This window comes from Hyperolius riggenbachi, chromosome 10 (genome assembly GCF_040937935.1).
Source record: "Hyperolius riggenbachi isolate aHypRig1 chromosome 10, aHypRig1.pri, whole genome shotgun sequence".
Taxonomy (NCBI): Eukaryota; Metazoa; Chordata; class Amphibia; order Anura; family Hyperoliidae; genus Hyperolius; species Hyperolius riggenbachi.
In genome coordinates, this window is record NC_090655.1 from 1,859,868 (window position 1) to 1,886,939 (window position 27,072).

General features: G+C 48.7%; 1 protein-coding gene across 1 annotated transcript in view; it reads left to right on the plus strand.

Moving 5' to 3' along the window:
- The window catches only part of PPRC1 (PPARG related coactivator 1), a 62,153-nt gene that overhangs the window by 23,141 nt on the left and 11,940 nt on the right, over positions 1-27,072 (plus strand). The window contains exons 2-11 of the mRNA XM_068258371.1: positions 3,336-3,482; positions 3,878-4,030; positions 5,642-5,728; positions 6,570-9,426; positions 9,515-9,568; positions 15,767-15,824; positions 17,185-17,258; positions 18,938-19,784; positions 25,827-26,000; positions 26,706-26,763. Of these exons, the coding sequence (XP_068114472.1) occupies positions 3,336-3,482; positions 3,878-4,030; positions 5,642-5,728; positions 6,570-9,426; positions 9,515-9,568; positions 15,767-15,824; positions 17,185-17,258; positions 18,938-19,784; positions 25,827-26,000; positions 26,706-26,763 (4,509 nt within the window). The remainder of the gene's footprint in view (positions 1-3,335; positions 3,483-3,877; positions 4,031-5,641; positions 5,729-6,569; positions 9,427-9,514; positions 9,569-15,766; positions 15,825-17,184; positions 17,259-18,937; positions 19,785-25,826; positions 26,001-26,705; positions 26,764-27,072) is intronic.

A 27,072-nucleotide genomic window follows, 5' to 3' on the forward strand; every position in this document is an offset into this window, starting at 1 on the left:
TCTGTGGATTTTCCAGTTTTACCTGTCTGGGCTGACATCCCTCTGATCTCTGTATGAACACCGGCGTATATGTCAAGTTTCACAAGCTTGCAAGAAAACGATCCCCAGCTAGTCATTAAAGGGACACCTGCAACAAGAGGTATAGGGAGGCTGCCATATTTATTTCCTGTTAAACAGTACCAGTTGCACCGATCTCTCTGGCTGCAGTAGTGCCTGAATCACACACCGGAAGCAAGCATGCAGCTAATCCAGTCATACTTCACTCAGAGCACCTGATCTGCTGCATGCTTGTTCAGGGGCTATGGCTCAATGTATTAGAGACAGAGGATCAGCAGGACAGCCAGGCAATCTGCAATGTTTAAAAGGGAATAAACATGTCAGCCTCCATATCACAATCACTTCTGGTGTACTTTTAAGGGATTAGCTAAAGTGACCTTTGCTGTTTTGACCTGACCTATCGGGCTACTTTGTAAAAGAAAACACTGGTGGAATTTTCCCACGCTGTCATTGGTTGCTCTGCGTCACATGATGTACACAAATCTCAGATGAAATAGTGACTCCATAGTAAGTATCCTAGCCCCTCATCTGTCAGTGTCCCTCACAACATACATTTCTCTGTTTCCTTGTCACCACTGGCAGCCCGGGGGTCTCTGAGGGGTGACGTCTGCGGGATCTATGTAATATCTGCTAATGTTTATGCTCTCATACACCCGTATCTTAAGCCGCATCTACACGTGTAGATGCGGCCGCGATGCTCCTTATCAATCGAGCCGCTGATGCGGCTCGATTGATAAGATCCGGCAGGACGGATCTTCGCACCGCCGATTCCCTGCTCGATCCCCGCGAGGGGGCAATGGCAGGGAATCGTGCGGGAGATAAGCGGGGACGAGCGGGGAATCGAATGCGGCGCACGCGCGGTGAGCGGGGACGCGGGGGGCACGCAGAAGAGGCGATCCGGCGGCTAATTGAGCCGCCGGATCGCTTCAATGTCCCATGGTGTAGATGGAGCTTTAAGTAAAGTTCCCGTATTCATACGCTCATGTCTCTAGTAGAGTTCCCAGTATTCATACGCTCGTGTCTCTAGTAGAGTTCCAGTATTCATACGCTCATCTCTAGTAGAGTTCCAGTATTCATACGCTTGTCCCTAGTAGAGTTCCAGTATTCTTACGCTCATCTCTAGTAGAGTTCCAGTATTCATACGCTCGTGTCTCTAGTAGAGTTCCAGTATTCATACGCTCATCTCTAGTAGAGTTCCAGTATTCATACGCTTGTCCCTAGTAGAGTTCCAGTATTCTTACGCTCATCTCTAGTAGAGTTCCAGTATTCATACGCTTGTGTCTCTAGTATTCATATTGTGCAAAAGGTGGATCAGCGCAACACCAGGCCGCCTCAGAATGACCTCCATCAGAGATGCGCTGAGCCCCCCCAGGAACCTCTTTTTGGTGTATATGCAGAGCTTCTGTTTGGGTTCAAGGTGCCCCTGGGGGGGCTCAGCGCATCTCTGATGGAGGCCATTCTGAGGCGGCCTGGTGTTGCGCTGATCCACCTTTTGCGCAATTTTCAATTTTATTTGATTAGCCGCACCCAGGCTATGCATATACATAGGTTAGGATTTAGTTAGTGTTAGGCCCCTCCCATGGAGGATTGACTTCTTCGCAGTGGGAGGGACGAGTACTTAATAGGTTGCATGCAAGCTGTTAATGGAAACCAACATCCTCCAGTGGTAGACAGGTCATGTGTATGCTCTGTGTGTATCCGACCCCACAAGTGGGGCTTGCACTCTTTTGCAGGTAGGCACTAGTCTGTTTTTAAGTAGCGCTGCTCATTTCCTTGCTATGTCCAGTATTCATACGCTCGTGTCTCTAGTCTCCAGTATTCTTGCGCTCATCTCTAGTAGAGTTCCAGTATTCATACGCTCGTCTCTAGTCTCCAGTATTCATACGCTCGTGTCTCTACTAGAGCTCCAGTATTCATACGCTCGTGTCTCTAGTCTCCAGTATTCATACGCTTGTGTCTCTAGTAGAGCTCCAGTATTCATACGCTCGTGTCTCTAGTAGAGCTCCAGTATTCATACGCTCGTCTCTAGTAGAGTTCCAGTATTCATACGCTTGTGTCTCTAGTAGAGCTCCAGTATTCATACGCTCATCTCTAGTAGAGCTCCGGTATTCATACGCTCGTGTCTCTAGTAGAGCTCCGGTATTCATACGCTCGTGTCTCTAGTAGAGCTCCGGTATTCATACGCTTGTGTCTCTAGTAGAGCTCCGGTATTCGTACGCTCGTGTCTGTAGTAGAGCTCCAGTATTCATACGCTCGTGTCTCTAGTAGAGCTCCGGTATTCGTACGCTCGTGTCTGTAGTAGAGCTCCAGTATTCGTACGCTCGTGTCTGTAGTAGAGCTCCAGTATTCATACGCTCGTGTCTCTAGTAGAGCTCCGGTATTCATACGCTCGTGTCTCTAGTAGAGCTCCGGTATTCATACGCTCGTGTCTCTAGTAGAGCTCCGGTATTCATACGCTCGTGTCTCTAGTAGAGCTCCGGTATTCATACGCTCGTGTCTCTAGTAGAGCTCCGGTATTCATACGCTCGTGTCTCTAGTAGAGCTCCGGTATTCATACGCTCGTGTCTCTAGTAGAGCTCCGGTATTCATACGCTCGTGTCTCTAGTAGAGCTCCGGTATTCATACGCTCGTGTCTCTAGTAGAGCTCCGGTATTCGTACGCTCGTGTCTCTAGTAGAGCTCCGGTATTCATACGCTCGTGTCTCTAGTAGAGCTCCGGTATTCATACGCTCGTGTCTCTAGTAGAGCTCCGGTATTCGTACGCTCGTGTCTCTAGTAGAGCTCCGGTATTCATACGCTCGTGTCTCTAGCAGAGCTCCGGTATTCATACGCTCGTGTCTCTAGTAGAGCTCCGGTATTCATACGCTCGTGTCTCTAGTAGAGCTCCGGTATTCATACGCTCGTGTCACTAGAGACACGAGTGTATGAATACTGCAACACTACTAGAGTTCCACAGCATCAGTCATTCAGATTTGTGTTGTTTCCTTGGGTTAGTGTTGGTCACCACTGGCAGCCCGGGCGCTCTAAGCAGTGATTTGGTGGAATTCATGTATTATCTACTAATGTTTACGCTTTCAGTCGCTTGTGTCTTTAGTAGAGTTCCAGCGCCAGTGGCTCAGATTTGTGGTGTTTCCTTAGGTTAGTGTTGGTCACCACTGGCAGCATGGACTCTCTGAGTGACGTTGGGAGTTATGTATTATCTGCTAATGTTTCTGCTTTGTCTCTTGCGTCTTAGTTGAGCTCCCAGCATTGTCACTCACATCTGTTTCTTCCTTACAGTGCGGCATCCTGGAGGAGCAGGAGTCCAGTGATGGCCTGTCAGACCTCGCCTTGTCCTCCCTGGACTCAGAATTACTGGGCACCTTTCAGGGGTACCTGGACCACTCCATCATTTCCATCATCGATGACACCGGCCCACACACTGAGGTATGGCTGCTGCTCTCTTCTCCCTGATGCCCCCCTATAGCTTCCCGCAGAGTAATGTGACCCGCTGGATTCTGTTCTACACATTGAATCATTGTTTTGCAAAAAATTGTGTAGAGACCTTCATTCTATTGGTTTCCTAACAGAAAAATGCTATTAGTCGTCTGCGTTTTGTCAAGGAGGGGGTCTGTGGGGCGGTGCTTACTTGTGGAGGGGGTGGTGCTTGCTTGTGTGGTGGAGGGGCGGTGCTTGCTTGTGTGGTGGAGGGGCGGTGCTTGCTTGTGTGGTGGAGGGGGCGGTGCTTGCTTGTGTGGTGGAGGGGGCGGTGCTTGCTTGTGTGGTGGAGGGGGCGGTGCTACCTCCAGTCTCTTACATCTGTAAATTGTTTCTCTTTGCAGAGCAAGGGCCACTATGACGAGGGCAGTGAGTTGTCCCTCCTCACGGCTCTGACAGAGATATTGGACAATGGCGACGATGAGAACATGTCACCATTTGACACCTTACCGGATTCAGAACTTCTGGCGTCACCAAAGGATCGGGACAGCAGCTCTGTAAGTGTTCAATGTACAAACTACTAAGGGGGCAAAATCGAATGACCATTTATGATTTAATGACTTTTACTCTCATACTATTTATAAAATAACTCAGGCACTCATGAGTGATTGATCAACCACAGAATCTGATCAGAGGGATGTATTGGCTGCCCACACACTGTACACGGATTTTTAATTGATTTTTAGCATTAAATTGATAATCGGTGGAGCGCCTGCCTGGCCACCCAGGTGTCCCGCCCCCCCTCCCCATCTGAGCTCCCCCCGGCCTGCAGCAGAGCGCTCACCTGTCCTGCTGGTGCATGTCCTCATGTGTCCGGTTGTTTTACTCCATGCAGCGGGGCTCCGCCTCCCTGTGTGCGCGTCACTTCCTGTCATGTGACACTAGAGGGCTGGCAGCATACATGCCTGTGTCTGTCGTCAGAGCGGGCGGGGATCCGCCTCCCTGTGTGCGCGTCATTTCCTGTCATGTGACACTAAGAGGGCTGGCAGCATACATGCCGGTGTCTGTCCTCAGAGCGGGTAGACGTGATAATGACTCCCTTATTCTGCATTGATGCTCTTCTCCGAGGCCTGCATTGGGGTATTTCGGCATGTTGGGGGGTTATCTACTCCTACCTGTTATGTTTACAGAAAAAAAAAATCATTCTTGGATTACTTAGTGGACTTTTTAAAGGGAACCTAATCTAAGGATATGGAATTTTCCTTTTAAATAACTACCAGTTTCCGGACTCTCCTGCTGATCCTCTGCCTCTAATTCTTAGCCACAGCCCCTGAACAAGCATGCAGCAGATCAGGTGACTGAAGTGTGACTGGATTAGCTGCATGCGTGTTACAGGTATGTGATTCAGCCACTACTGCAGCCAGAGAGATTAGCAGGACTGGCCAAAGAGATCAGCAACTGGTGTTGTTTAAAAGGAAGCCTCTGTATCCCTCTGTTTAGGTTCCCTTTAAGTCAAAATGGTATCCGACCTTTAAAGGCATTTCAGCATTAACCCCCTCGGTGTTATGATTTTTTTTCCGGATTTTAGGGGCTAAAAGTGGTGCAACTATTTTGCATGATTTTTAGACCCTAAAACCGGGGGGGGGGGGGGGGAAATCATGCTGCTAGATGGCTCTGCAGCAGCCCAGCACTCTCCGACCTCCCCGGGATCCAGCGCTGTAGTTCTCCCTCCGTCCTCCAGGTGGTGCTGTAATTATATAGTGAGATTGCCGGCTTTTGTAGTCCTAACAGATGGCGATCTCACCAGGGGGAAGCCGAGGAGAGGAAGAATGGCGGTGAGTTAAACCGCCTGTTATCCACTAAGGAGGTTAAAGGGACTTTGATGCGAGATTTTTAAATAAAATGCTCGCCTAAGGAGAGGGATGGCTCTGTTTCCTATAGAGCCTTCTCATTCCCCCATCGTCCCATCGCTGGCTCGCCATTGGAATTCCCCGCCGCGGGAGGCTTCAGACGTCTTTGGGAGCAGAGTCCTCTGGGAGACGGGCGACTGTACTGCGCGAGTGCTGGAGAATGCGTACATTCTGTAACATTGATGGGAGAAGCGGACAGAAGCGCGTAGTGTGCTCAGGCTCTTGTTCATTCTGGGTTTGACTTGTGGCCTCCTCTAGTTTCAGAAGTTGCTGTCTCTGTCCCGAACGCCGCCGGATCGAGAGGTTTGTGCGCTGGATGATAATCGCCGCCTTAATTACGGCAAGGTAAATCACGTTAAAACATTCCTGCAAGGGTGGGGGGGAGGGAGAGGAGACAGGTAACTGGTCACTGGGTAAAGTGTGGAGGGTGAGATGATGATCTCCGGGTAAAGTGGGCGGGGTGAGATGGCTGATCACTGAGTAAAGTGGGCGGAGTGAGATAGCTGATCACTGAGTAAAGTGGGCGGAGTGAGATGATGATCTCTGGGTAAAGTGGGCGGGGTGAGATAGCTGATCACTGAGTAAAGTGGGCGGGGTGAGATAATGATCTCCGGGTAAAGTGGCCGGAGTGAGCTAGCAGATAACCAGTGGTGCTCATCCAGAAATCCGAACTAAACAGATAATCCAAACTTTTTCCACTATCCGAACTTTGAATAGCAATTCGGATATTTTTTAAAATGCGAATAGCACTATCCGACAAACTCGGATTTCCCATTTGAAATCTGAAATCCGGGCGGATAGTTAGTTCAGATATCTCAGAGCAGAAGCCAAAATCACCTTCAATGGCAAAAATCCCTTTCGAAAGCAGTCAGGCCTAGAGAGGGACCTCAAAGAGATTTTGACCAGTTGAAGAGACTTTTGGAAGCATTACGTAATCACGAACTGGGCTGCAATTGAACGCTTGGAACAAGTCACAGGCCAACCTATTTGTCTAATGGCCAACCTCCCCTATACAGTTCCCTGGTGTCAATTGCCCCCACCTTCCTCCCATATACAGTTCCCTGGTTCTGGGGGGGGTCTGATTAGATGTGTATGTGTTGGAGAGAGGAAGGAAATCTATGTTAATGTTATATACAATGTATGTTATAGTCTGCACTTTAAAAAAAGTATTTTTTTTTCTAAACAGATGGATCGTTGCTCCGGCCCAAACTGGGATCTCTTTCCGGACACTATGAACTCGACACCAAGGAGACGCACCAGACACAGAAGTATAAGAACATGCTTACCCCGCAAGCCCAGGATAGAACCCACCCAACCGAGGAGTGATGGTGAGGAGGAGGAGGTCCGTGTCCCGGGAAAAATCACTGAGCAGAACTCGAAGCTAAAAGCGTTTGATGAGGACTATTCCATGGATGTGGACGATGAGATGAGTGAACTGGATAACGAACGTCTCATGAAGCAGGGTACCCCTTGTATCATCAATACTGAGAATGTTGCTCTGAATGATCTGGTGAAGTACATGCACCCCTACTGCCTGCCTGCCATAACCGTGTGCCTAGACCCCGAGGACGGGGAGGACCTCTTGGGTGATGCTGTGTTCCTCGAAATCGTGTCAGATCAAGGAGAGACTGTAAAAGTCCCAGTCATTGTGGAAAAGCCGGGGGATATTTTGGATTACCAGACTCCAGAGCAGATTCCGATACTGGACACTTTAGATGAATCAGATTTGAAATCTCAAGCGCTGAACGCACCTCAGTCCACCTCGGAGCAATGCGTTCCTGAGCTGGATAGTAGTGAAATAATTGATGTAGAAAATGACTCTGAATTATTGCAACCGTCTGCCGAGGCCACCAAGGAGAAGGAAACCATGGATAGTATGCCAGAATTGGAGAAAATGTCCAGTGAACCCTTGATTGCTGAAGGAACTGTTGATGTGACTCCAAATGAGGCCAAAATGGAGACAGATGCCTCAAATGTCAAAGAAATAGACTCTGATCCAAAGAAAACAGATGAGATGGAGACAGAGACACGGATTTCAGATAAGGAGAAAGCAGCAGAGAAGAGCAAGAGAAGTACCAAAGAGAAGCGGTCTAAAAGCTCAAAACTCAAAGGTAAAAGTAAAAATAAAGAGGCGATTGAGAACCAGCCGCAGATGGGGCAGGCGGTGGTCACTGTACCATCACAAAGTACTGTCCAGTCCGCTGCAATCCAGCCATGCAACCCTTCCTTGCAGGAGTCCGACCTCCTAATAAAGACTTTAGATCAGGTTAAAAAAGAATCCCAGAATGATCTCCGGTTATCTAAGCTGGCGCGCATCAAAGTGAAATCTCGTCTTGGGTTGGACAACCCAGAGAAAAAAGTGGTCCGAGAAACCGTTAAGAAGGAAGAGAAGCCTGTTTCTGTGCAAAATGAACTGGCCAGTTGTACGGAAAACTTAAATATGGATCACGGTGCAGAGAAAAATGTGGAGGCTTCTGGAGATTTGAGCCAACTGGCTGATTCGTGCGAGGAGCCTCCTCTGGAAGTAGATAGTCAGGACAAAATCTCCACCGCTTCAGATGCTACTTCTGAGGAAACCACCAATGAAGAGGAGAAAGAATCTGAAAAGCTTATAAAAGAGGCAAAGCCCAAGTCCTTGAGTCTTAGTGAGTACAGGAAGAGGCTTCAGAGCCGAAAGCCAAACCCTGAAAAAGAGAACGACCATTCCTCCTGCAGCAAATGGCCAACCCTCCCCGAGGCACCAACAGAGCTAGCAGAACTTCCATGTTTGATCGTGTCTGCAAGCACCAAGAAAACTGCAGTGGAGATAAAACCAAGCCTAAGCCAGCCTGAAAGCTCCCCTGCCAAAGATGTTCCCGTCACCTCTGATATGAACCCACCTGCTGCCCCGGTAGCACCTGTGAGTGTCCAGGAGACCCCACCACAGGCAGCAGCTGACAAAACATGCCCAGCTGCCATGGAGTCCACTCCCCCTCCTGTATTGATGCCTACACATCCAAACGTACCGCCTCCTTTCTTTCCACCTGTCTGGCCAGCTGTCCCTCCCCATCCTCCTTATTATCCTGGAATGCCATCATTGCCAGTAGTTGCTCAGTTTCCCAACACCTTGCCACCAATGATGCCCATACAGCCACCTCCACCAGTGATGGCTTGGCCTCCCTTCCCACCACCACCCATTCCAGTGGGGCCAGTGCCCCCTAATGGCTGGGTGTCTGGTTTACCACCTCCATTCTGGTCAAATCCTCAAGTGCCCCAGGGAATGCCAGAAGTGGCTCCTCCTTTCAGTGTTGCAAGTCAGCATGGACCACTTGAACATGTGGCAAATCAGCATGGACCACCTGCACAGACGGGGCCACCACCAGGTGCCTCATATCTATCCCTGGACTGCAACCGGCAGGTAAAACCAACTCCGGTGCAGAAACCTGACAATAGTAAAATCATAAAGATCTGCAAAGCGGCTGGCACACCATCACTTGATAAACAGTCTTGTGCAAACCTAAGTGGACCTTCCAAATCCGCCCCACTCGCTTGTACCGAGGTGAAAAAATCCAATACTACACCAACAGCCTCTGTGCCACCAGAATCGAAGGTCCCGGACCTGAAGTCTGCCAATCAGCTGGTCAATAAGATCGTGGAGATTCTGAAGAAGGCACAGAAGTTTGGATTTCAGATAAAGCCACCGGTCTTGTCAGCCGTCCAGAAGCTGGGAGCTCCTCCTGATGTCCCCAGACCTTCTGAAGTTGTATCAAAACCACCTGAGCATGAAATGGACAATATTTCCGGTGTTCTTGCACAAGACGCCACTAGTGTAGCCAAACCTGCTAGCCAACTTGTTGAGCAAAGCCAGCCTGAAGATAGACCAACCATTGCTGCTGAGAAGGTTGAGGATAAACCATTAGGACCATCTGTGGTCCTTGAACAGGAAACACAAGGACCTGCCCTTATGCCGGTGGAGGAGCTCTGTAAGCCTGAAGAGGCCTTGACTCCCAGCGTTGCAACGTCTGGCCTGAAGGAACAGGCAGAGAACTTTGCTTGTGATTCAGGTAAAGTTTGACCATTGAGCAAAATGTTCCCCTCTCTCCGATGTTCCTTCGCTGGATTGTTGGGTTCACTGTTTTTCTTTCCTCGAAGGCATTGAAGCGTCTGATCTAACGAGTCTTCTGGAAGAGTTTGAGAAGTCTGAGGGTGAGCATGGCGTTTCTTTACCATTTTCATGAAATGCTTGTCTGAAGTGGAAGCCAGGATACTGGGAGATGCCTGCAAATGCAGTTAGCTTAATCCGTGATGGTTCATTTATCTGTCCTTCCAGTAGTAGTGCAGCAAATCCTCTGACCTGAACAGCTTCCCTTTATAATGGCCATGCATACACGCTATCTCCATCTGCTGTCTCTCTAGCGCTAGTGAGATCAGGAGGCCAGTCAGTTAATAAAAACATGCCCAATCATGATGGATTCCAGGGACAATACAGCTCTTAAAAAAAAAATGTTCAATCCAGCCTTCCTCCAAATAGGACAGAATCTGCTGCTGGACGTTAGCCCCAAGTAGCACGTCTGTACAATGGTAGGAGTACAACGTCGTAACTTGTATACACCTCAACCTTTCAAGGCCGATCTTCGACAGTGCTCGACTCCTGCAGGTACACGACCCCTGCAGGTACACGACCCCTGCAGGTACACGACCCCTGCAGGTACACGACCCCTGCAGGTACACGACCCCTGCAGGTACACGACCCCTGCAGGTACACGACCCCTGCAGGTACACGACCCCTGCAGGTACACGACCCCTGCAGGTAAACGACCCCTGCAGGTAAACGACCCCTGCAGGTAAACGACCCCTGCAGGTACACCACTGCTGCAGGTACACCACTCCTGCCGGTACACCACTCTGTACACCACTCCTGCCGGTACACGGCTCCTGCCGGTACACGGCTCCTGCCGGTACACGGCTCCTGCCACCTTGAACTATATGAACAAATGGAGACAGCACACAATTGGCTTCAGCAAGTTAACTGTATTGACAGCATACAGAGGTACACATGTGCCTCTGTATGCTGCCAATACAGTTAACTTGCTGAAGCCAATTGTGTGCTGTCTCAGTTGGTTCATATAGGAGTACAACGTCACCTGGAGCTATCGCAAAGAGTTTTTGTGTAGGGATCTTCAATGAAATGCAAATTTCAAGTTGATGCAGGATTATGCAAATTTTGTATTGAGCATTATTCAGCTTGAATGCTGCATGAACTCCCTATTTTGAGCGACGCTTGTCCGCTTTGCAGATGGGGTGGTCAATGATATGCAAATCTGGCTTACATGCAGATTTCATGCAAATTGTATCCCTCCTAGGGCTGGGTCGGTGATGCACTTCCTGTGCGTCTGTCACATTAACAGTCCATGGTTAGGAGCCCTCTCCCCAGCTGTAAATTGAGATTTATTTTTCAGATTTTGGGCTGTGCCCCGCCCCCTTAGTCTGATGCAGGTAGGGAAGCCCCGCCCTCAGTGTTTAGCAGCTGTATCCTCCATCACATGTCCGTCATTTGGGCCCTGCGCTTATGGAGCTGTCAGACGTAGACCTGTGCTGGTGTCGGGATTCAGAAGTAGATTTAGAATGCTTATAATTTTCTGCTGTTCTGAGGAATTGGAGAGTGATCAGGACTCTCCCATTCTCATTGTAGCTGAGGTGTGCCAAGTGCTGGGAACAGGACATTGATTTTATGGTGGCCTGAAATGCCTTCAAATTTGTATTTTACCTCCGAAAAGGAGTTCTAGAAAAAACTTTTCAGAAAAACTGCAGACAGGATACATGACATTAGCAGATAATTAAGCAGATAGTAGTTTGTTTTTATGGTCATTTCATGTTTGCACACAGTCCAGCTTACCTTGTACAAAGAACAAAGAGAGAGAGAGCTTCTGTCGGACAGATAACTGCATCAGACGTGCTGAAACTGGCAAGTTGTAACTAGCGTTAATAATATATATAGAAATTTCCCACATTGTTGTGTATATAAGCTGCTGGTGCCCTGTATACACTCGGTATACATCCACACCTCTGCCTATATATATGCTCTGTAGGTTACTTGATTACATTATGCGTGTCTGGCAGCCCTTGTCGCCCTCTGGTGGTCTCCCTGCGCCAGTGATGCCCTCCTCACCCGTGGCAGGACCCCCAGGAGGGCTTTGTGTGCAGAGAATGTGCTTAGTTGGCACTGGTCTGTTACTGGGAACCGCCAGCTCTGCAACATGTCCAGTCACAGGGATCAAGTGCCTTCTGAGAGACGCCTATAGACACGAGAGCGTAGAGAGTCACAGGAATCAAGTGCCTTCTGAGAGACGTCTATAGACACGAGAGCGTAGAGAGTCACAGGAATCAAGTGCCTTCTGAGAGACGCCTATAGACACGAGAGCGTAGAGAGTCACAGGAATCAAGTGCCTTCTGAGAGACGTCTATAGACACGAGAGCGCAGAGTCAGTCACAGGGATCAAGTGCCTTCTGAGAGATGTCTATAGACATGAGAGCGCAGGAACAGTCACAGGGATCAAGTGCCTTCTGAGAGACGCCTATAGACACGAGAGCGTAGACAGTCACAGGGATCAAGTGCCTTCTGAGAGACGCCTATAGACACGAGAGCGTAGAGACAGTCACAGGGATCAAGTGCCTTCTGAGAGACGCCTATAGACACGAGAGCGTAGAGACAGTCACAGGGATCAAGTGCCTTCTGAGAGACGCCTATAGACACGAGAGCGTAGACAGTCACAGGGATCAAGTGCCTTCTGAGAGATGTCTATAGACATGAGAGCGCAGGAAGTCACAGGGATCAAGTGCCTTCTGAGAGATGTCTATAGACATGAGAGCGCAGGAAGTCACAGGGATCAAGTGCCTTCTGAGAGACGCCTATAGACACGAGAGCGTAGAGACAGTCACAGGGATCAAGTGCCTTCTGAGAGACGCCTATAGACACGAGAGCGTAGACAGTCACAGGGATCAAGTGCCTTCTGAGAGATGTCTATAGACACGAGAGCGTAGAGACAGTCACAGGGATCAAGTGCCTTCTGAGAGACGCCTATAGACACGAGAGCGTAGACAGTCACAGGGATCAAGTGCCTTCTGAGAGATGTCTATAGACACGAGAGCGTAGACAGTCACAGGGATCAAGTGCCTTCTGAGAGACGCCTATAGACATGAGAGCGCAGGAACAGTCACAGGGATCAAGTGCCTTCTGAGAGACGCCTATAGACACGAGAGCGTAGAGACAGTCACAGGGATCAAGTGCCTTCTGAGAGACGCCTATAGACACGAGAGCGTAGAGACAGTCACAGGGATCAAGTGCCTTCTGAGAGACGCCTATAGACACGAGAGCGTAGACAGTCACAGGGATCAAGTGCCTTCTGAGAGACGCCTATAGACACGAGAGCGTAGAGACAGTCACAGGGATCAAGTGCCTTCTGAGAGACGCCTATAGACACGAGAGCGTAGAGACAGTCACAGGGATCAAGTGCCTTCTGAGAGACGCCTATAGACACGAGAGCGTAGACAGTCACAGGGATCAAGTGCCTTCTGAGAGACGCCTATAGACACGAGAGCGTAGAGACAGTCACAGGGATCAAGTGCCTTCTGAGAGACGCCTATAGACACGTGAGCGCAGAGACAGTCATAGGGATCAAGTGCCTTCTGAGAGACGCCTATAGACACGTGAGCGCAGAGACAGTCATAGGGATCAAGTGCCTTCTGAGAGATGTCTATAGACACGTGAGCGCAGAGACAGTCACAGGGATCAAGTGCCTTCTGAGAGACGCCTATCGACACGAGAGCGCAGAGACAGTCACAGGGATCAAGTGCCTTCTGAGAGACGCCTATAGACACGAGAGCGCAGAGACAGTCCCTGGTCCATAGAGAGCTATGCAACAGCGCAGAGACAGTCCCTGAACCCATAGAGAGCTACAGGAGAGTGCAGAGACAGTCCCCGGCCCATAGAGAGCTACAGGAGAGCGCAGAGACAGTCCCCGGCCCATAGAGAGCTACAGGAGAGCGCAGAGACTGTCCCCGGCCCATAGAGAGCTACAGGAGAGCGCAGAGACTGTCCCCGGCCCATAGAGAGCTACAGGAGAGTGCAGAGACAGTCCCCGGCCCATAGAAAGCTACAGGAGAGCGCAGAGACAGTCCCCGACCCATAGAGAGCTACAGGAGAGCGCAGAGACAGTCCCCGACCCATAGAGAGCTACAGGAGAGCGCAGGGACAGTCCCCGACCCATAGAGAGCTACAGGAGAGCGCAGAGACAGTCACCAGCCCATAGAGAGCTACAGGAGAGCGCAGAGACAGTCGCCAACCCATAGAGCTACATGAGAGCGCAGAGACAGTCCCCGACCCATAGAGAGCTACAGGAGAGCGCAGAGACAGTCCCCGGCCCATAGAGAGCTACAGGAGAGCGCAGAGACAGTCGCCAACCCATAGAGAGCTACAGGAGAGCGCAAAGACAGTCACCAGTCCATAGAGAGCTACAGGAGAGCGCAGAGACAGTCGCCGGCCCATAGAGAGCTACACGAGAGCGCAGAGAGTCGCCAGCCCATAGAGAGCTCCAGGAGAGCGCAGAGACAGTCGCCAACCCATAGAGAGCTACAGGAGAGCGCAGAGACAGTCCCCGGCCCATAGAGATACACAAGAGCGCAGACAGTCCCCGGCCCATAGAGATACACGAGAGCGCACGCAGCCGTAATCAGTTCAATAGGGAGACCATTATCTCACCAGTGTGTGACCGCCATATTCAGCGGGATAACTTTGTAATAAAGGTAAACAACTTTTTATTCATTTTTTTTTTTTTTTTTTTTTTTAGCACTGAGGTGCTATTCTTCTGACCTGGGGACAGTTTTTATAAAATATTCTATAGAGGGTGTGGAAGACTGCAGGACATCCCCAATAAACTTCTGTTGTGTGGTATAATTCCCTCCCCCGCGTGGAGTTTGAGGACAGGGTGAATGTGAGCCCTATGGTCACCCCTGATAAATCAGACCATGTGTTTAAAGCAGAACTGAACTCGGAACTCCTCTCTCTATCCTAAATCCTAAAATAAAACTGCACAGTTTCTACTTCCTGATTCATGGAAGCAGACACAGGCTGTCATGTGACACAGGGGAGAGATCAGATTACAACTTGTGATTAGTCACAGATGAGGGGGAATTAGACAGGCTAAACTCTCTAAATACATACAGGGAGCATTTCTCTGTTTTCCTTCTGTCCTGTGCAAGAGGTTCAGGTCCACTTTAAACAATCTGCTTGTTAGAAGCTACAGATGGATAGATGAGGATGATAATGCTGGACGTTTCTTCAGCACTCATTCAGGGACTCTCTGCAGCATGTCATGTAAACCATTACCTTTCTCAAAGCACTCCGGAAGCAAGCGGGATACGGAGGCTGCCATGTTTATTTCCTTTTAAGCAATACCAGTTGCCTGGCCGTCCTGCTGATCCTCTGCCTGTAATACTATTAGCCATAGCCCCCGAACAAGCATGCAGCAGATCAGGTGTTCCTGACATTATTCTCAGGTCTGACAAGACTAGCTGCATGCTTGTTTCTGGTGTTATTCAGACACTACTGCAGCCAAATAGACCCACAGGACAGCCAGGCGACTGGTATTGTTTAACAGGAAATACACATTGCATCCTCTGTCTCTTGTCATCGGGTTACTTAGAAGCAAGCTCACAGGGTTACAGACTTGTGCTGTGAATTATATGTACTTTATTTCAGCCACAAGGCTGCCATCTGCAGGAACAGATTGGAATTACAGCTGAGCATGGCAAGGGACTGTCATTTTTCTGCATTCCGTGGAATGTAAATCTTAGAGAACTTTGACACTTTTGTCTATTTACAAATTTAAAACAACTTTCTTTTTTTTATCTAAAAAAAAAAAAAAGCAACATTCAAGACTGACAACTCTGCATTGCAAACCGCAGTGAAAATCCCGAACAGTCCGTGCTTATGCTGCGCTCTCAGCTTGTGTAGGGTAGCGGCGGTATAATTCTGTACAACCCGTGTGTGTATACATGAGTGCCTGCGCTGCAGCACCCCGTATATATCTCACAAGCATTGGTATACTCAGGCCCTGCATTCTCCGCTCTTGTAGGGTAGCAGCACTGTACCCCGTATATATAATCTCACAAGCATTGGTATTCTCAGGCCCTGCATTCTCCGCTCTTGTAGGGTAGCAGCACTGTACCCCGTATATATAATCTCGCAAGCATGGGGGTATACTGGAGCTCTGCATTCTCCGCTCTTGTAGCGTCGCGGTAATCGCAGGATCCTGGCTTGCTCTTTTGGATGATGATATATTTTGTGTTGTGTTCATTATTTGTAAGCTGTGCTCTCATTGGTTTAACACGTTTGGTTCTTTGCAGCTAACGATGAGGAGTGTCTGACCCCCAGTCCTGATAAATTGGCTGTAGGAAACTCGCGGTAAGTATGAGAGTTACCCTACAGCTAAACACTGCCCCCTATCCAGGGAGGTCCTCTGCTGTCTGTGCAGGAAAACCATTGCTGTCTTTATTGCAAGTGTGATGCTAGTTAAAGCAAATTTCTACCTTGAGCTGGTTCTTCATCAAAACTACCGTCCAGAATGGCTCCACAATATTCCGCTGTTTTGGTGGATTGTGGCGCATGGCTTTCCTCCCATTTCAACATTCCTCCAGCTGCTCTGCCAGGGTTGGATATCCACACTAGTCGCTTTGTGGTACAGACCTGCCCCTGTGGCCTGCCCTCCGCACGGCCACGCCCCTGTGGCCTGCCCTCCGCACGGCCACGCCCCTGTGGCCTGCCCTCCGCACGGCCACGCCCCTGTGGCCTGCCCTCCGCACGGCCACGCCCCTGTGGCCTGCCCTCCGCACGGCCACGCCCCTGTGGCCTGCCCTCCGCACGGCCACGCCCCTGTGGCCTGCCCTCCGCACGGCCACGCCCCTGTGGCCGCCACGCTCCTGTGGCCTGCCCTTCGAACGGCTACTTTTTCCTATGGATCCGTCCCTAGGAGGCGCTGTATGAATGTGCCTGGCAGATGGTGGGCAAACTAACCAAGCAGGTATTAAGTTACTCTAGAGCCATTTTGGTGGAATAGTTTTTAATGGTGAGAATTTTGGTAAAGGAGGAAATTGGCTTTAAAGGAAATGTATAATGTGTTTTATATAAAAGTATTTCTTTGTTTGTAATTTAAAAGTCTTTTTTTTTTTTTAACACTAAAAATAGTAAAAATTATTTTGAGGTTCGCCTGTATCCTCCGCTGTTTTATGGGCAAAATAGTCTCTACTGCTGCAATAAAGTAGTCGTCTTCACGCCAAGTCCCCGGACTTTGGTAACAGCCCTATTCTCAGTGGAGCGAGGTTACTGCACTTGGATTAGGCCTTTCTTTAGCTGACCAGACTTACGAGGCGGAGCAGTCTGGGCACTCTGGAGAAATGCAGGCTTTGGGTTCTGTGCAGCTCACCTGGAACGCTCTCTATTGAATGGTGAAAGGGATTGCATTGATGGTTCTGATTGTTGGACGAGGGAATTGCTCGCACAGATTCGCCTTTGATGGGAATTACTTACATTCTGTACCCCCAATACACCCGCTTCACCCAGGAAGCCCGCATCTGCCAGCTAATCCTGGAAATATTAATGTGCTTGTAGAGTGTATTGGGCAGGACATTTTGTCGGTCTCTGAGCCGTGAAGGTGGAGAGGGTTGTGGGGAGCAGACTAGCTGCAGCTCTTCTATGGTTTTGACAGTTATTGTTTGGCTGTTATGAAAATAGTAATTATTCTGAAATGTTGTCTGCTTTTCACCAGACCCGAGAAGCCTTTGGAGAAGATGATTCCCCCAGATAATAAGCATCTGGCGCCCGAGTTGGTCAATACGGCGGGTAAGTGCTTGTCGACTGTCCCTGCCGGGATTGTCTTCTGAAACTGTTGCAAGCTCTCTCTGACTGACAGAAGCGACAGGTTTTGGGCTAGTCCATCTCTTCATAGGGGGATTCTCAGGGATTTATTTTCAAAAGCACTTAAAGAGAACCAGAGATGACGCACCCTCTTGTATTTTACCTTATAAATCAGTGGGAACATGACAGTAAACACCTAATCTGCTCTTTGTTTCATTGTTCTCGGTTTAACCTGACTGTCATCACCTCTGATAAGAATCCCGACTGAGCACTCAGTCTGGCTTTGCTACGGAAAGATTATAGCTGAGTCTGTCTTCTCTGGTGTCTTTTCAAGCCCAAGCCTGCCCCCTTGTGGCTCTGCTATAATGACTCAGCTATAATCATTCCCGGCAAAGCCAGACTGAATGCTCAGTCCGGGATTCTCATCACAGCTGATAACAGACACTTTTAGCAGTGAGGATGAAACAGAGAGCAGGGTGTTTTCTCTAATGTTCTTACTGATATATATGGTAAAATACACAAGGGTGCTTCGTCTCTGGTTCCCTTTAATGAATGGCAGTTGCTCTGTCCAACTGCCAAAAAACTGTGTAGCGAGCAGGGAGGCTGGCCAGCATCATTGTTTAAATTTTTTTATGGAATATCTTTATAAGGGGATTCTCAGCAAGGCTTTTCTTTATAAAGAGAGTCCATAAAAAATAATTTATACAATGATGCTGGCCAGCCTCCTGGCTCCCTACACAGTTTTTTGGCAGTTGGACAGAGCAACTGCCATTCACTAAGTGTTTTTGAAAATAAATCCCTGAGAATCCCCCATGAAGAGATGGACTAGTCCAAAACCTGTCGCTTCTGTCAGATTTCTACCATATCGGTGGTGTAGTGCTTGGCGCTCTCGCCTTGCAGCGCTGGGTCCGAAGCTTGAATCCCAGCCAGGTCAACATCTGCAAGGATTCCTCCCACATCCCAAAAACATACAGATAAGTTAAATGGCTTCCCCCTAAATTGGCCCAAGTCTACGATACATACACTACACGATACATACATAGACATAGGACTATGGTAGGGACTAGATTGTGAGCCCTTCTGAGGACAGTCAGTGACAGGACTGTGTAATATGTCGGCACTATATAAATACTACTGTAAGTGACAGCAACATAGGAGAAAAGTAATTTATGGCTCATTTTACTCTGGAAAAAAACATACTACTTATTTGTCTGTTTGCACATATTTTAAATTTTACAATTTGCCATAGTGCCCCTTAAAATAACCTAAGCCTTATTTCTTGTGTGCATCAGGGAAGGAAATGGCTTACAGTGCAGACTCTACATCCCAGAATCCTTTGCAGCTGTCAAGTCCCTCCCCTCAATGTCACCATTTTACCAAATTCCCCGTAAAGCCTGTTAGATCGATGAGAAGGTGGTAATTTTGGCTTGCATGCAGATTTCATGTAAATTGTTTGTAGATTGCAGTTCAGCCAGCCCAGTATGCTTCTTGCTGCTACTGGCCTAGTTCGAAGATATTTACATTATATTTGCATACAACACAATGATTTGCATTCCATTGAGCATCTCTCATATACATTTTTGGTCTGGCTGCACCTCACTAATTCTTGTGCATTGTCTTAATGTTTGTTGTGAAGGTTAATGGCGGTTTGCTCTTTCTGATAGGCCTTACCCCTCCGGCGACCCCACCACATCAGCTCTGGAAGTCTGCCAGCGGGACCCTGAATGGCAAAGCCAAGGCTATCCCTGCAAACAGTCAAGAGAAGCCATGTTCCTCACCGCTCAAGTCCGCCAAGCTGATCGATGCCAAACCTTTGCCGAACATCCGACTGAGAGGCCGGACCGCTGGCCCTGCACCCTCCGTGGCCGCTCCTCCCATCCACGTGGCCTCTGGAGACCACGATTATTGCATCCTTTCGGCCTTCCGTGCTGAGAAAGTTCCTCCTGATGGGAATGTTGTAGATGTACAGAAGCCACAGTCTCAGAAAGAAGAGGGCTCCCGGTGGAATGTTAAGCACCATCCAAACATCATCATCAAGCCAATCGTGCCCTTCAGCAAGCGGCCACCAAAGCAGGCTTGCCCAAAACTGCCCGTCGCAAGTGCACCTTCTACAGCCAACAGCCAGAGCGAGATCTGTGCTCCCGTACCAGCGGAACCCTGCAGGAATGCCCAGAAAGATATCGATCACCCGCTGGATCACAGGACTAACGATGATCACGCAGAACCTGAAATGAAAAGTCTCCCTGACTCAGTATTAATGTCCCCGGCCTCCTCGCCGTGTCGCAGTGAACACGGCGAGAATAGGACTGATAGAAGGGAAAGTACCGCCGTCTCACGGAGGTCTCTACGTTGCTATAGAAAATACAGGGACTCTCCCAGCCCACAGACGTCCGCACGGAGAGGGACCTCTAGTGGTAGCCGTTCCGGGTCCTCTTCCTCCTCAGGCTCATCATCATCGTCCTCATCATCGAGGTCTCGCTCAAGATCACCCCCATCCAAGAGGAGAAGAACGTAAGTCTCAACTCTAATTTATCTAAAGATTGCCCGAGGTGAATCACAGGTCAAAGGTTACTTGAGGGAATTTCCTCTGGTCATCCATTGCTGAGTGCGGATTCCCTTCCCCAGAGGCTTCCCTGTTCTTACGTATTTTTAACGTTTGAGCTGAGGTTCACATCTGGCCCTCTTTAATATCTGATGCCACATCTGTATCAGAAGTTAACCATCCTCTCCAGGTCATCTGTGCTTATTGCAAAGATGCTTTGCAAGACTTCATCCTGAAGTGATGCACTATGGGAGTTCCATTTTGAATATGGGGGGGTGGAAAGTGATCCTATGCAGATGCCTTCTGTTATATGGCGTAGAAACAATCAAATGTTAATTTTGGAGTAAATATGCAAATGTCATGCAGCGGTGCCCACTGATGAAACGATCTTGATTGTACAATCTTACCAAACCTAGCAGCAGAATAAGCTGAGTCCATATACTGTGCATGGATATACTTCAGGTCGTCCCTCAAGTGACATAAAAGTGGCAGGATTGTACAATCAGAATTGTATGGTTGGGCGTCTGTAGACAGAGATGTGTGATGATTGCTCTGCAGACACTGTTCATAGCAGGCTTGGTAAGCTGGCCATACAATTATAGATTTCAAAACGATGGATCCCTCTCTGATGGGAAAGTGATCAGCGGGATTGATTCCTCCCACACACATCGATATTGTATAGACTTCATCTATCGGAAATTGAACCATAGCGTTGCACTATTTGCTTCGATGCCAAATTATTGAATGATATCTTCACCCCCCTCAGCTGGAACTTTTCCATGCAGTCTGATCGATGGGTTTTAATGGATTTCAGGCCACAGTTCGATCAGACGTTTTGGGGATGGACTTGTCAGATTCAGGCAGGGATTGCATCTACCCAGAGATTTGCATGTATGGGCACCTGAATGCTAGACTATGCTCTTTACCCGCTAAAGTACAGGTGTCAAACTCCAGGCCCACGGGCTGAATGTGGCCCTCCTTGCCATTTATGTGGCCCTCCAGAGCTACAAATGTAAGCAATAGAAGAATGACGGCACACTGCCTTCCCACCCAGAGGACACTGAGAGGGGTTTCTAGTTGATGCCAGTTTGTGCCGGAGTACAGCAGCAACCCACAGGACCTCTCTCAGTAATATCCGCATAGGGCCTCCTACTTGGATCCGGTGGCTGGTAAAGCATCCCTACACACCTTAACCACCCTGATGCTATCTCCCTACATAGCAGAGAAGTGTAACATTTCCCTGCTCCAGCGCTGTTGTCTCTTCTGTTCTTCCCAGCAGCTGCACGCTCTGTGCTTCCATCCCTTCAGCTCCTGATCACATGACCTGCATTAAGAGGTGTGCAGCATGGCGAGTGTGGCTGTCCGGAAGGACAGAGGAGTCATGGAGCAGGTCAATATTAACCACTTTATGACAGGCTGACTTATTAAATGACAGGCTGACTATTAAAACCACCCCTGGCGTTCTATTACCTGCGCCAGGGTGGCGGCGCAGCATTTTTTTTTTTTTTTTTCTTAAATCATGTAGCTAGCCTAGCGCTAGCTACATGATGCCCCCTCCCTGCGGCGTCCAGCGCGCAGTTCCGATCGCCGCCGGCGTGTAGCCACGTAAGGAAATACCGTTCTGAACTGGATTTCCTGAACCTTCTTGCTGGTTATCCTGAGCTCAGCTCGGGGTAACCTGCGCAGGAGGATTTCTCCGGCCCTGCTGGGCCGATTAAAAAAAAAAAAAAAAAAAAAAAAAGTTTACTGCACGCAGCTAGCACTTTGCTAGCTGCGTGCATATTCCGATCCCCGCAGATTCGCCGCTACCCGCCGCCCCCCCTCCAGACCCCTTACACAGCCTGGCCAATCAGTGCCAGGCAGCGCTGAGGGGTGGATCGGGATTCCCTGTGACGTCCATGACGTCATCCCGCCCCGTCACCATGGCGACCGGGTAAGCCCAGCAGGAAATCCCGTTCTGAACAGGATTTTCTGCTTACTCTGATTGCCGAAGGCAATCGGAGTGGGTAGGGGGATGCCGCTTGTCAGCAGCTATCATGTAGCGAGCCCTGGGCTCTATCGCGGCGCATCGGCAACGGGCGGCGGCGATCAGAATAGACACGCAGCAAGCGAAGTGCTTGCTGCGTGTTTGAAAAAATAAGCAAATCAGCCCAGCGGGGCCTGAGCGGCGCCCTCCGGCTGTAATGGACGAGCTGAGCTTGTCCATACCTCTAAGGAGGTTAAAACGTTCTGTTTGAGCCTGCTAACGGCTCCAGGACGTTTTAATAAGTTGCTCGCTCCTGCCGCCGCTCTGCATGTGTGCAAGTGAACACTTCATATAAAACAAGTGTTCTCTAGTACCATCTAGTGGCCAAAAAGTAAAATTACACATACAGGCATATACATACACATACTATTATACACAAAATTAATAACTAAAAAATCAGTTAAAAAAATACATAGTTGCCTTAGGAACTCAACTTTTTTTATTCTGTATTTTAAGGGAAAATTACTTTTACTTTACTACATAGGGGCTTGGAATTATGGACCAGACAAAAAAAAAACCCTGAAAAATAACACCTATATCTCCAAATATATTGTCGCCATACTTTGTGATATGGACATCATTTAAACTGTTTAATATTAGGGACAACTGGGCAAATAAAATGTGTGGATTTTATCCATATGTTTTATTTTAAAACTATATTGGCCGAAAACGGATTTTTTTTTTTCCATTTTTTTTTCTTATTTTTCCCGATAAAATGCGTTCAGAATAAAAAAAAAATCTTCGCAAAAAGTACTACCCACAGAAAGCCTAATTGGTGGCGGAAAAAACAAGCTATAGATCGTTTTGTTGTGATAGTTAGTAATATTTTTTGGCACGTAAAAGGGAGGAGCACTGACAGGTGAAAATTGATCTTGTCCGTTAGGGTAAAAACCCTTATGGGGTGAAGTGGTTAAACTGCTACTCTGCAAAGGGGGGAGGACCTGACCTCTTGCGGTCACTATTGTTACACCACTTAGATTGAGACTGTTAGATAAATCTTAGCAATCTGTCTTGAGACTTTGACTAGGTTTTACATTTTGACCCTACACATGATTGAAGTTGACACCCCGGCTCTGATGGATATTGTGTTTGCCCAGAGAGCAGATGTTTGTTGAGGCAGGGTGGGTGTTGTGCCAGTGCTGACAGGTATAGTGAATACAGTAGGCGTATTACAGGTACAGCTCAGTCTCGTGTGTGTTTTGGCCCCAGTTTTCTATTGGCTCCGGGCTGCTGTCGCACACAGGAAGCTGTGGGGGAGGCGGGACTTTCTGCTGGCTGTTTGCTTTGCTTTTGGTTATTTTCCATCCTGGGTGTTTGTATGAAGTCGTGTTTGATCTGTGAGATTGCAGGGTGTGGCTCGTCTGATTTCCCGAGTGTCAAACAAGTTGCCGGTACTTCACAAAAGTGCTGCTCTTCAGAGTAAAGCTGCCATTTTCACCATACGCAAAACACAGACCTCTGAGCTGCTCATTCCTCAGAGCCCCAAAACAATATTTAGTGTAATAGAGTCCATCATAAGAATCTGGCTCTGCTGTCTGTGGAGCCGCTGCCTCTGCCACGGCTTGATTTATACAAGGAGCGGATCTCACAGGATGAGGTTGTCATGTGACCAACTGCAGCAGCTTCTACTCGCTCATTACTAAATGCATAACTCCTCCTCCTGTGGGAATGCCCCCTGCAAACTCAGCATCGGTCAGACTCTCGATTTATATCAGCTACACTGCATCCATGGTAATTCCAATAGATTATTGGCAACGCTATTGATATTCTACCATCGCTTTAACTAATCTTACACTAACCTACGGCTGAGGTGGGGTGACTTGCCCCCGCTGCTGCCTCCACCCATATCCATTTCCGGCACTCGGCTATAACTTGCCTATGGAAAGGGGGTGCTTACTTAGCTGGGATATGAACAGTATATAAGACCTGATTATTGACCATACGGGATCTCCAAGCACTGCTGCTGTCCGCACTTTCTGACCCCCTCAGATTTCCTCCCCATCAGCACAGCCGTCCCCTCTGTGTACCATAGATTACCTGGCTGTCCTGCTGATCCTCTGCCTTTAATTCTTTAACCCATAGCCCCTGAACAAGCATGCAGCAGATCAGGTGACTGAAGTGTGGCTGGATTAGCTGCATGCTTGTTTCCGATGGGAGACACTACTGCAGCCAGACATCAGCAGGGCTGCTAAACAACTGGTATTGTGTAACAGGAAATAAATATGGCAGCCTCCATATCTCCCACTTCAGGTGTCCTTTAAACACCAGTCAGTGGCCATGGTAAGTTGCATGGCGTGAGCAGTTGCTGTGGCTTTCAGTGGTGCGATGTAATAGAGATGAATGGGACGCTCTCTCTCCTGCTCTCTGTGGCTCTGAGATTTGCAGTAGTTTCTCTTTGTGGAGTTATATTGCTACCTCAGTTGTCAGATGGAGGACCAGTAATAGCTGGATGGGGGGAGGACCAGACCACTGCAGCAGCGGGAGGGGGGGGGGGGGTGGACCAGACCACTGCAGTGGAGGGGGAGGGGCAGAGGATGAAGTATCTGCATTCCAGAAGTAATTTCATCATCCACAGCACAAGGGAAACGGGAGCAGGTGCTGAAGTCCTTAGTTGATGATTTACGATGTGAGGACCGTTTGCAGTAATTGCTTCTCTGCATCCTCTTCTCCCGCTGCTGCTATCAGGGATGGTCCAGGAGATCATTCTGAGTTGATGCGAGTCTGTGACATCATTGCACTCTCATGCATCTGACCAATAGCACCCTCGCTAGGGATGGTCAGTGAGATTCAAATGATTCCAAGTTGATGCAGGATTATGCAAAAATATGCGCCTTGAAAATGTAGCAAACTAATCCCACCTTCTTGGCAATAATTGATTGATCCTTTTTCAAGCAAAATAAATACTTTTTTTTTTTTATTTGCATAATCCTGCGTCAACTTCTCATTGATCATCCGTACCCCTCACACATCAGACAGTAAAAGAGTGTATGTCACCACTTACACCACTTCCGGTCCTTACTGATTGAAATCCATGCCGTGTTCGGGTGCTGCTATCCCTGCCATGGCGTAGATTACAACCTGTCTTCCACGTGGTCTCGGCACTCACACCATTTGGGCCACAATCAGGGCTGTGGAGTCGGAGCAATGTTGGGCACCTGCTGGAGTTAGTCTGATTTTCATACCGACTCAACAGCCTTGTTTGGCATCACTGCACACGCTTGCTCTGTCGCGCGGACTGCAGGGCTTCCGTGTCTCGGAATGACCCGCTGATTACTGTGAGCCAAGCACAGTAATCACTCAGCAAAATTAGAAGAGGATGGCTCTGACCCCTTAAAGTGTATCTACACTCTTGCGCAAACCATGAAATCCACCCGGTGTGTGTTAGAGAGAACAGCCTGTCTAATTTCCCCTCATCTGCAAACAATCACAAGTGTAATTTGAGAGGCCAGCTCTCTGCTGAGGTTTGTGCCACTCTGCTATGTAAAAACAAGGCGGGTAACTGTGTTCTCATGAAACCAGTAAGTAGACACACTGCAGATTTATTGCAGGAGTGTTCTGTAAGAGGACACATGTTTTTCTTTAAAAGTTGTTACATTGTTGCTTACCTTTTTAGAGCAGAGAGGAAGTTCTGAGTTCAGGTCCACTTTACGGAGCCTTTCTTTCATCACATTCATCACTGTGATTGGCTCACAGTGATCACCTGGTAAGGAGCCAGTGACGCTGAAGGCTTAGCCGATCCTGCAGTTCAGGGATGTAAGGTGGATGTGACAGTTGGCCTCTCTCTGATATAAATACATTTTATTTTTTGAATCTTTGTGGTTTGTAGCTCTTATAGATGGCAGAATGTAATGTCTGATGTGAGATCATGGTGCCGGTATATGTGGTAGATGCAGATAGTATGCAGATAGTCCTGTAAGCTATATTGTTGTATTGGGTAAATGTTCTGCAGCAGCTACTCACCCCTTTTCCCCTTTCCCTCTCCCAGCTACAGATCCAGAGGCCGGCACAGATCACGCTCCTCCTCCCAGTCCAGCTATGATTCCAGCAGCTCCTCCCGTTCCTTCTCTGGCTCCTCCCGTTCTAGATCTCCGTCCAGCAGATCCCGATCCCGTTCCAGATCTCCGTACAGCAGGAAGAGATACCGCAGCAGAAGTAGAAGGTGACTCCTCCCCCTGCACACGTTACTATGAATCATGGGAGGGGAGGGGCTACCTAGATGGCCAGACTAGACTCTGACACTGCAGATAATGTATGTCTGGGGTGAGACACAAGGGTGCGCTCTGCAGGTTTCTACCCCGCCAGCGCAAATTGGGCAATAGTCGCCTAATTTCATTCTACTTAGTACTCTGCCAGGTCTTTTCCCCGTGCAATTCCTGGGAAGCGATACTATAACCAGCCTGCATGGGTGAGAAGGGGTTAAAGAAAGTTGGGGTGGGGGGGCCGGTGGCATTTTTATTTTCAATGTAAACAACGTAACAATTGCGCTAGGGAGCCACAGGGACTATTGTGTGTTAGCAGCTCACCCCAGCTGGGGGCGCCACTTGCATAATGTCTTGGGGGAGGAGGGGATCATAGAGTAACTCTTATACTTGGAACACACCATGCCATTTCCTGTCTGACGGGTGATCAGACAGGAAGTTGTACAGTGTGTAGATGTCCAAACTGCTCCCGATTGATAAAGGGAATCGATTTTCTGATAACTTTGAAAAATTTATCCCTTTCTTGAGATTGGGCATGTCGGAAATAATCAGATTCCCATCGATTGGGTGGGAAATTGCATCGTGTGTTCCTGGCAGAAACTGTAGTTGTATTTCTCGTTTTATAAAAGCTGGAGTGTAACTTCATGTCCCTTCTGTTTTCTCAGGTGTGAATCCCGGGAGGCGTATTATAGGCAGCGGCTGTATCACAAAGAGCGCGCCATTGTAAGTATCCGCAGTGCTGAGCGTGCAGGTAACGCTGCGGGAAAAGGCATGGGGTGTACCAAGCATGCAGCTTATTGTGAAATGTGTGCCTCTCCTGGAATCAGGATGCTGTAGATAGACCGCCGCCCTGCTGGCTGCTCCTGTATAATGTTAAACCGCCGCCCTTCTGGCTGCTCCTGTATAATGTGTTAGACCGCCGCCCTGCTGGCTGCTCCTGTATAATGTGTGTTAGACCGCCGCCCTGCTGGCTGCTCCTGTATAATGTTAGACCGCCGCCCTGCTGGCTGCTCCTGTATGTTAAACCGCCGC